General features: G+C 57.8%; 2 protein-coding genes across 3 annotated transcripts; one reads left to right on the top strand and one right to left on the bottom strand.

Moving 5' to 3' along the window:
• Positions 1-692: 692 nt before the first annotated feature.
• NOL9 (nucleolar protein 9) lies at positions 693-5227 on the bottom strand. Its single transcript, XM_052691921.1, has 11 exons — positions 5036-5227; positions 4736-4961; positions 4329-4643; positions 4150-4246; positions 3548-3645; positions 3113-3274; positions 2633-2921; positions 2155-2266; positions 1626-1803; positions 1298-1431; positions 693-991 (listed from the first exon to the last, which is right to left on the bottom strand). The coding sequence occupies exons 1-11, from the start codon at positions 5225-5227 to the stop codon at positions 863-865; spliced, it is 1932 nt and encodes a 643-aa protein (XP_052547881.1). The 3' UTR covers positions 693-862.
• A 68-nt stretch (positions 5228-5295) lies between these two features.
• On the top strand, positions 5296-10351 carry TAS1R1 (taste 1 receptor member 1). Of its 2 annotated transcripts, none has more exons than XM_052691952.1 (6): positions 5296-5453; positions 5537-5843; positions 6030-6818; positions 7308-7520; positions 7924-8044; positions 9112-10351. In XM_052691952.1, exons 1-6 carry the CDS (start codon positions 5320-5322, stop codon positions 10038-10040), a joined length of 2493 nt encoding a protein of 830 aa, XP_052547912.1. In that variant the 5' UTR covers positions 5296-5319; the 3' UTR covers positions 10041-10351. The 2 variants fall into 2 exon arrangements, with proteins under 2 accessions (XP_052547912.1, XP_052547911.1); XM_052691951.1 differs by having other exon boundaries at positions 7921-8044.
• Positions 10352-10402: the final 51 nt, after the last annotated feature.

Raw genomic sequence — 10402 nt, 5'->3', positions numbered from 1 at the left:
GCTCCGCCCCGGCCCGGCCCCGTCTCACCTTTCCCGGTGCTCCCCCCCCCCCCCGCCGCACAGATGGCCCCGTATTTATTTTCGCCGCCGTGCCGGCCGAGCCTTCCCCGCGCCGCCGGAGCCAGCCATATGGGCGGCATTAGAGCCGGATTAAGTTAAAGCTTTAACTCTTCGCCGCGCGGAGCTCCGTTCGGTCCTCCCGGTGCCGTCGGTGCGTTGGTTTCCATTTTTTCGTTGGGGTTCAGGCTGCTGCCCCACGCAGTACGCACGTAACGCATCCCTCTCCACATCCGTGCCTCTCCCCGCCCCACAGAGCTTTCCACATAACGATACCTGCACTTACACTCGAGGCTTTCAAGCCCAAGCAATCCATCTCCCCCCTCCTCTCCAAAGCATCGCTGCTTCCGCCGCACCACCACCCCACCTGCAGTCTGAGCGAAGAGGCATCGAGCTCACCAAAAACTCAGGAGAAAACGGGCAAGAGGAAGATCAGCACCCGCTCTTAAAACCACGAGTAAAGCAGTATTAAGGTACTGTGAAGTTATGCTCACACCCAGCTGCCGCAGGGGCTCACACTCCTCTGAGCTCCAGCTTCAGCCAGGAGGAGCACAACTGCTTTAATTAAGAGCTTCTGCCAATCACCCATGTGTTGTATGAGCCACATCCGCATCCCTGCAGGCTTTGGAAGGAACTCAAACCATTTTTCAACTCATTTATTACAAAACACCAAAATACATACTGAAAATATAAAATACTGTTAAAAATGATGTTTTCGTATCTACAGATCAGCTGCTTGGGGTCTCCTGCAGCTGTGGACCCCAGGCCTCCTGCCGTACAAAACAAATCCTGCAGTCCAAAGGCTTCAAGTGTAATCACACTGGAACGTGCATTCCCTCTTCTGGAAATGCTTCTTCTTTCTCAGCTTCCCAGACCCCAAAATGCTGTAGTTATACTCGGATGTGACATAAGGGATCTCTCCCTCAATTCCTTCCTGAAAAAAACAAAACCAAAAAGTAGAACAGCTTCACAGATTCAATTGAAGGCACCTCCCTTTAAAAACAGAGCAGCGTTTAGTGATGAATACGAGAAAGCTACCAGTGAACCAACCCTATGTTGATATCTGAAAACTATGAATGTTCTCTTGGTTGCTTCTGTGCATTAAGGGCAATTTCCCAGGGGTACGACCATGCTGTGTCCAGACAGCTCTGGACACGTGCAAGCCTCACAGAAAGCAAGAATTTGCCAGCAAGATTAACCCTACAACAGTTCTTCCACCCTCCTCCCAGGCAGCTCCTACCTGGCTGACAAAAATGCAGTTTGGAATAGCAATGTTTCCCAGCAGAAGGCAGTTCACTACTCTCAGGTTCTCAGGAGGCACCGGGGTCAGGATGTGATACAGATGCTTCTCCATGTCGACCCCTCGGACAATTCCTGAAAAACACAGGGTTCAGCCAAACCTGGCCCACACATTTTGTGCAACACACTTAGAATCCGCTTTGGGAAACGTGAACCTAATCCTACTTTTCCAGTTGCTTTTGGAAAGAGAAGATAATTCCACCATTCTGCAACACGGCTCAAAATACAACACGTGAGAACACGGCTTAAGGTTTCCCAGCGCCACTCACCGAAGCCAAGGCAATCACAGATGGGTGTCTGTGTCAGCAGCACTGGCCCGGCAGTTTGGCATCTGATTTCATCTGGTATCCTGCAGAGCCCAACCCAGCTGGCGTTCACTGCATACATGATGTTGGTAGGAGCAACATCGGTGTGAATAACCCTGAGTGCAACAGCATTAAAAGGTACCTGAGGGGGAAGAAAGGAACGAAAAGAAACATGCTGTCAACAGCTCAGCATCAGTTTTGTGTGCTTAACTTACCCTGAACTTGAACCCAACTAGAAAGCCACCAACCGCCTCTACAAACAGACCTTACAGCAAGCACAACAGTTTCAGCACTAACAGAGCGCACAGAAGACGTGCCACAGTGACACTGTAACAAAAACCTCGTCTTTTAATTAAAAACACCAATCAGCTGATTACCTTGGATTACAAAGCACTTTTTCCCCCACCTTCCAAAACACGTTCCAGTACAACTTTCAATTCCCAACAGCCAGACCCCCTGCAGCACCTTCCACCCCTCCAGAAGGCCCACGTACCTGATATGGCACGAGGCTGTGCAGCGGCAGGACGGATGCCACATCTGGGGGCTGCAGCTGCCCCAAGTAACCCAGGATGGACATGTCACGTAAGATGCTGCTGTGCACGCGCCTAGAAAAAATAAACACAGCAAATGAAGAAGTGCAAGTTCTAATTGGAAGCTGCACTTGGTGAAAAGTCTGCACAGTTAGCAGTAATTACTGGGAGTAGGGTAGGAAGGAGCAAATAATCCCCTTTCTGGTCCTCACACCTTCCCCTACTCAAAAATAAAATGAAAAAGCTCTCAACAATCTCCTCCAAAAACTTCAATCAAAGCCCAAGCAAATGTGTCAAGAGAACGAACAGCCTCACGGGCTCTGACCAATCAATGGGCTCTGAAGGCTACCATGACAGTTCTCTGCTATGCATTTACTATCAAGACGAAGCGTACTTTTGCCGAGCCAATGAAGAACCACACAACGCTCATTTTCCACTTACGCTTCACCTGCAGCCCCAGCTCGAGGGAATTCAGGGTGGACGTAGAGCAGCTTATACTCAGGAGCTGACGCATCTTCCTCCCCCTCAGAGCACTTCCAGCTCTCTGCTGCACTCAGGTCCATCCGCTCGCCCTTGGCTCGCTGCTTGCCCTTGGTGTACAGCCCGGGCGCCAGATGGACGCTCTCGGGGGTGAGCGGAGCCATGGCCTTCCAGTCGTACACATCCATCTGCACCACGTGAGTGGGCGACAGCAGCCGGATCATATCAGTCAGAAGCAGCAACCCCTCACCTTCAGGGAGCAGAGAATACACAGCTACTGTCACCAGGCTAAGGAGTCCGAACGCTGTTACAGGAGGCCGACAACAGCTTGCGTGGAGTGAGCTCCATTTCCACGCTCCCGACTCCGCAGAGCGAGGCGATACACAGCCAGGTTGTTAGGCTCCCTCTGCACCACCCCTCCAGAACGGATTCATTGTTTACCTTTCACCCAGCCCATAGTGTTGATGACTAAAGGTACTTCCTTCCTGTAGGAGCTGAACACGTACTTCACCACATCGATGTATCTCTCTGTGTCCTGCTCACAGCTGGTCTGCCCATAGTACACCATCTTACGCGGCGTCCGTTGGTGCGTGAATGGTGGGCCTGGAAATGAAAGCACATCTCTGGCACTCCCACTTATCTTCTCTCTGCTAACACACAGAGGAAAGACCAAGGGAACAGCTGCACATTACTTATTAAGATTTGCACGTGGAGCTCAGATGCCCTCAGCAAGAGAACTTTTATGGCCTTTTACTCTCTATGTGCACTTTTGCCACACGTAGCGACTTCCCCGAAGTACACACAGCCCATACCCAAAAAGCACCTTCTGGGAACGTCAGACGTTTCTGCCAACTACAGGAAGCACGAGGCACGTACCGAGAAACGGCTCCGTTACGTTACTTAAAGACACGCATCCGGGCGGCGTGAATTCAGTCTGCCCTATGTCACATTCCATGTACTCAACAGAGGGGAGGCTGCAGCGAAAGAAGCCCATGCATTAGCACCCACTGAGAAGAAAAAGAACACCGCTTTGAATACAGCAGAAGCAAAATATGGTTTTGTTCTGGGTCATCAGAATTAAACTGGACACAGTCAAACCACACTTGTGCAACGTTCCCTCAAGTAAGGGAATGACAGAGACAAGGACTCAAAGGGCACTCCTACGCCACACTGCAGATCTTGTGCTTATACTGTAATAGCTCTGCGCCCATCCAGTCCTCAGGAAAGCAGTCAGAATGATAAATCAGAGGCGGTACCAATCAGTTTGTCCTGTCTCCATGTTAACTGGGCACTCTAAGAACACTGACTGCACGTTTATAAACTCTAACCTCTACGCTAAGCAGGCAGCGGCCAAGACGAAAGGCACACCTTGCTCTGCCATGAATCTGCAGTGACAAAACGGTTTTTGGCAGCAAGCTTTCCCTCCCCCACAGCTCGCACACAGCATTTAAGGAGCTGCAGAGCGCGGGAACACTCACTGGTTTAGCAGCAGGTTGATCAGGTATCTGTTAAACGTGGACTTGCCGATGCTCTTAGGGCCGCACACCATGATGACCGGAACGCCTTCGTCTTCCACTAGCACAGAACACAACAAACGCTCTGCAGGGCCGCCATGGCGCGCTCGGCTCACAGCAGCACGCAGCCGGCCGGCACTCACCGCAGCAGACCCGCACCAGCTCCTGCAGGGCGCACAGCGTGCTGTCGGACAGCAGCAGGCCCCGCTCGGGGCTGCAGGGCACGATGCCCACCGCCGCCAGCACCGCCGCCTCGGCCGTCACGTCGGGCTCGTCCTCGCGCCGCGCAGCGCGGCCGTCGGGGCGGCGCGGGGTCGGGCCGCGGCTCACCTGGGGCTCGAAGAGGCGGCAGAGCGGCGGCAGGCTGAGCAGGAAGCGCGTCACGGCCGTGTCCAGGTGCTCCAGCAGCACCACGGCGCAGTCGGGAGAGAACCGCGCCATCAGCTTCAGCCGCGCCTCTGCGGGAAGGGGGGAGGAGAGCGCGAAATGGCGGCGGCGGCCCGCGAAATGGCGGCGGCGGCCCCGCGCCCCCCCGGCGCCCCCAACTCACGGCGGCGGACGCGGTGGGCGCGCAGGGCGCTGCGGGCGGCGGTGCGGAGCTGCCGGGGGTCGGCGTGAGCAGCGTGGGCGGCGGGCAGCGCCTCCAGGGACAGCGCGCAGTGCGTGGGCGGCGACAGCAGCGGCAGCGGCGGCTGATGCGGAGCCACGGCGAAGCCCAGCACCCGTACGGCGCCATACAGACACGTGAGGCGGCACTTCCCGCTGAACGTCAGCGCCTGCGGAACGGCGGGGACGCGGCGGGGTCAGGCGGAGGCGGCGCGGCGGCGGCCGCGGGGTCGGGTCGGCGTACCTGCTGTGGGCCCAGGAGCAGCACGGCCGCGCCCTCCGCCGCCTCCGCGGCCGCGAGCCCCGCCCCGCCCGGCGGCACCATGCCGGCCTGCGCGAAGGAGGCGGCGAACTCCCGCCACGCGGCCTCGGCGCGGCCCTCCCCGGCAGCGCCGCGGTTCGGAGCCCGGCGGGGACGGCCGCGCCGCGCCGGCATGGCGGCCTCGCCCGCGCCGCTCTCGCGAGATCCGCGCGCCCCGCCCCGCGCCCTCAAGAGGCGCCGCCCGCCCCGCCCCGCCCGCCCGCGCCATGCTGCTCCTGGTGCTGCTGTGCGCCCGGCTTTGCGCCGCCGCTCTCAGCGGCCGCGTCGAGTTCCGCCTGGCCGGGCTCTTCCAGATCCACGGGCTGCGGCCCGGCCGGCCGCTGGCGCGCGGCTGCTGCGTGTGAGTGAGCGAGGGGCCGCGGGAGCCGCCGTGGGAGCGCGGCCGCCGTTCCCTGCCGCAGCTCGCGCCGTTTGTGCTCGCAGGGCCGCCGCCTTCAAGAGCCACGGCTACCACCTCGCGCAGACGATGCGCTTCGCCGTGGAGGAGATCAACAACTCCAGCGCGCTGCTCCCCAACGTCACGCTGCGCTGTGAGATCCACGACACCTGCACGGAGGCCGCCAACCTGCACGCCACGCTGCGCGCCCTCGGCCGGGAGGGGCGGCACCGCATCGAGCTGCAGAGCGCCCTGCAGCGCTACGAGCCGCGGGCCGTGGCCGTCATCGGGCCCGACAGCACCCAGCTGGCGCTCACCGCGGCCGCTGTCCTGGGCGTCTTCCTCGTGCCGGAGGTCGGTCCCCCTCCCCGGCGGCAATACGCGCTCTAGCGTTGCTTGGGTTCGCGCTCCAAAACGTCCCTGCCTCCCCGGCCCCGCTTTCGAGCTCTGCTCCCTGTGCCGCTGCTCCCTCCTGCCCGGGCAGCAGATTTCCCCCCCCCCCCCTCGTGTGCCATCCCCCTCTCCTGGCCTCCTTTGCAGATCAGCTACGAAGCCTCTCTGGAGACGCTGAGCCTGAAGCGTTTCTACCCGTCCTTCCTGCGCACCATCCCCAGCGATGGGCAGCAAGTGAAGGCCATTGCACTGCTGCTGCAGCACTTTGGCTGGACTTGGGTTGCTCTGGTGGGCAGCGACAACAGCTATGGTAGGGATGGGCTAAATGCCCTCTACGAGCTGCTGGCCACAAGTGATGTGTGTGTTGCCTACCGAGGTATCATCCCTGCGACCAAGGATGCCAGCAGCCCAGAGATCCACAAGCTGATCCAAATCCTTGTGGACATCAGGGTCAACGTCACTGTTGTCTTCTCCAACAGGAGGAATGCCCAGCCCTTCTTTGAGGCGGTGGTGCAGAAGAACATCACGGGAATGGTGTGGGTGGGCTCTGAAGACTGGTCTTTAGCCCAAACCATCTGGCAGGTGCCCAGCATCCGAAATATCGGCTCTGTGATTGGCATTTCGGTTGAGCAGGCAGAGCCCACAATGCTGAAACGCCTTGAATCTTGGGAAAATGCAAAGGAACGTGGGGTGTCTGGAAGTGCTGGCAGCACAGGGCTGGTGGGGGAAAATGGACTGAGCAGCAGTGAAGGAGTCCAGCTGAACTGCACCCAGCACTGCCCAGGAGGCCACTTGCTTGCTGATACCCCAGATGTATACGACATTCAGGCCTCTTACAACGTCTACTCTGCTGTGTATGCGGTGGCCCACGGCCTCCATGACCTGCTGGGTTGTACCTCAGGGGTGTGCAGCAAAGGCAGAGTCTATCCCTGGCAGGTAAGAGCAAGGTGAGGAAGGCCTCTCTTCCCTCTCCAGAGAGAGATTTTCCCCTTGTGCTCAGGGGTTTTCCATCTCTGAAAGTCCTTTCTGCACCAAAGAGAACAGGGCTGCACTGCTCAGAGTTCGAAGTCTCTCAGCCTCTGGCTGTGGGATCGGCACAAAAAAGGCTCTCCCTTAACTGGTGCCAACAGCCTTGTGAGACTGCCTTCAGCCTTCCCTCTGGTCACTGCACAGCAGCTTCCCTGTAGGCTCCAGCTGTCACAGGTAGAGCAGCCTGGATCCAAACCCACACTCTCAGCTCACTCTCATTCTTCTGTCTGTAGTCCCTTGCAGAAACCTGGAAGAGATCTGCTGCTGCTGGACGTGTACTGCGTACAACAGAACCCCAGAGGAAGGCAGAGAGGGGGCTGCTAGCACCTTCCTCTCTGAAAACAAGACTTCCCCCGTCATCAGGAAGGGCTCTACTCTTACTTTTCTTTCTTACAGCTCCTACAAAAAATCAAGCAGGTGAACTTCAGCCTGCACAAGAGCCAGATCTCATTTGATGCCAACGGGAACATTCGTAAAGGTTATAACATCATTGCCTGGAATTGGAGAGGCCAGAGTTGGGCTTTCGATGTGGTTGGAGCTTTCACTGTGAACCCTGACCAGCTGCACATTGACCAGAGCAAAATCTTGTGGCACACAAAAGATCACCAGGTACAGTTTTGCATTCAAATCTTATTTATTGTCAAGCCAACTACCTCTCCAGCATTGCTTCTTGGGTATTTTCCCCAGAGCAGAAGAAATGTGAAGGCAGATGGGGGGGGGGGGTACAGATGGTTACCTACATTCTGAATAACAATATTCATTTGTCAAAAAAAAAAAAAAAAGCCAACAAAACAAGCAGGGAACATGAACCTAAGGGCTCCCACCAACTATTTTTACCTTCGAACAACCTGATTTTCCCAATATATCTAGAAAATGGACAACATAATGAGCTCCCAGCTGCCCAGGATCCATCCTGATGGCCAGCTGCCAGCTGTCCAGTGCTCACTAACCTCGGGCTGCAGTCTGTGCTGCCCCACAGGCCTCTGCCTGATGGCTGCCGTGCTCCCAGCAGGCTCCTGTCTCACTCTGCTCCTGGCCCTGTGCAGCTGGGGAGATGAGGCTGCAGCAGAATCGCCACAGGTGCTGCTTCAGCTGTGTGGCCTGTCCGGCAGGGACCTTCCTGAACAGAACAGGTCAGTAACCCTTGGCAGCCTCTCCCTCCCCTTATTGCTCAGTTTCTCTATCTGCACCCTTCCTTTCCATCACACCAGTTCCTTGCTTTTGCCTCACCTCTCCCTGCACCTGGCCTTTACAGTTACCACTTCTTTTTCTTTTAACTTCCTGTGAGCAGTAAAAAATCTCAGAGCTCACCTAAATGTGGTCAGTCTGGCTTCCCTGTTTGCTTACTTGTGGGTATGCAAAGCTCATGCCCTGCACTCAGCCCTGAGGGATACTGTCAGCAGATGTTTCCGTGCAGTCAAATTACCAGCAGAGATGATGCCAGCAGAGCCCCCTTCTCCGGTGGCCAGGGGACACGGGATGTCTGGTTTGACAGCTGCTTCCTGAGCCACATCCTCAGGGAGGGAAATTCAGCCTAGTGTTGCCTATGTGTTGTAGATGGTACTCAGTGCTTCCGCACTGTGTGGTCACGGGCAGCTCCACAGTCCTCGGGGCATATGGAAATGTCCCTTTCCTGGGGCTCATGGCAGGGTTTCCCTGGCACAGACTCACTAGCCAGCATGACAAATGCCTTGCCAACATGTGCTCATGGTCCCTGACAGCCTTGGTGTGTCTGCACTGAGGGTGGCAGAAATGCCAGCTCTGGGTAATGGTGGGAGTGAGGAGCCCCAAAAGACACCATTCCTCTGACCTGCAAGAGAACTGCCAGTGCAAACTACTGCTGTGTACACAAACCCCTTTCTGTCTCCCAGCCCATACTCCCTGCAGCCCTGTCCCACTCACCTGAGTCCCTCTGGGCCAGCAGGCACGATGCAGCCCACGGCTCTCCTTTATGTGCTGCTCCAGCCACAGGATGCTACGCCCTATAATTCCCAAGTCACTGTGCCTCTCCCAAGCAATGGTGTTTTGGAAAAAGAACACTCCTTGCTGCTGAAGGCTTAGATGCACTGAGGGAAAGGCAAAAAAACAGAGGCAGCTCTTGGGAGGTGCTTGAGGATGCAGAAGGGTGAGGTCAGGGTGCCCCACCAGGACAAATCACTTACCTGGGCTGTGGCCCCCACCTGGGTGCTGTTTTCTCCAGCCCCGTACGCCTGCCAGGCCTGCGGGAGAGACGAGTGGGCACCCGTAGGGAGCGAGAGCTGCTTCAACAGGACCGTGGAGTTCCTGTCCTGGGCTGATCCCCTCTGCTGGGTGCTGCTGATCCCCACTGTGCTCCTGCTGGTGCTCACGGCGGGGCTGGCCGCCCTCTTTGCACGGAACGTCTCTACACCGGTGGTCAGGTCAGCGGGCGGCAAGATGTGCTTCCTCATGCTGGGCGCTCTGGCCTGCGCCTGCAGCAGCATCTTCTTCAACTTCGGGGAGCCCACCTGGCTCTCGTGCCTGGTGCACTTCCCGCTCCTCACCGTCAGCTTCACCGTCTTCCTCTCGTGTGTGGCAACGCGCTGCTTCCAGATCGTCTGCATCTTCAAACTGAGCGCGCGGTGGCGGGCACTGCAGGAGGCCTGGCAGCGGCGCGGCGGCCCGGCGCTGTTCATCGCGGCCAGCACAACGGCGCAGGCGGCGCTGTGCGCGGCGGCGGCGGCTTCGGGCCCCGCGGTGCCGCGGAGGCGTTACAGCGTGGCGGCCGAGCGCGTGGTGCTGGAGTGCGGAGCGGGCAGCGCGCCCTGCGAGACGGCCGCCATGCTGTACAACGTGCTGCTCAGCCTGGGCTGCTTTGCGCTCAGCTACGCGGGGAAGGACCTCCCTGCGGACTACAACGAGGCCAAGTGCCTGACCTGCAGCCTGCTGCTGCACCTCGTCTGCTCCGCCGCCGTCCTTTGCACGCGGAGCGCCTTCCGCGGGCGGAGCGCGGCGGTGACGGCGGCGCTGGGCGCGCTGGGCACGCTGGCAGCGCTGCTGGGCGGTTACTTCCTGCCGAAGGGCTTCGTGGTGCTGCTGCGGCCGCACCTCAATACGGCCGAGCACTTCCAGCGGGCGATCCGCAGCTACACGAGGCGCCGCGACGACTGACGGCCGGAGCACGGCCACAGCGGGCAAGGCGCCATAGCACAGCACGTCTCTTCCGGGAGCGGTAGCGGCATTTTTTTTTGTAGCGTCATATCCGGCGCGCCGCTCCATATCATTACATTCGGCTTCTACTTCCTGGTTCGTCACATTCTGTGCGCCATTTCCGCTTTCGTCACATCCGGCGTTATACTGCCCTGTTATTTACATCGGTACTTTACTTCCTGGTTCGTCACATCCTGTTCGTCACTTCCGCTTTCGTCACATCCGGCGGAGTACTTCCTTATTTACATCTGTATTCTACTTCCGTGTTCGTCACTTCCGCTTTCGTCACATCCGACGGAGCGCTTCCTTATTTACATCTGTAT

Source organism: Tympanuchus pallidicinctus, unplaced genomic scaffold, assembly GCF_026119805.1.
Source record: "Tympanuchus pallidicinctus isolate F22 unplaced genomic scaffold, pur_lepc_1.0 scaffold29, whole genome shotgun sequence".
In the NCBI taxonomy this organism is placed as follows: domain Eukaryota; kingdom Metazoa; phylum Chordata; class Aves; order Galliformes; family Phasianidae; genus Tympanuchus; species Tympanuchus pallidicinctus.
Note: the sequence above shows the minus strand (reverse complement) of the source record. Positions and strands in the feature narration are given on the sequence as shown.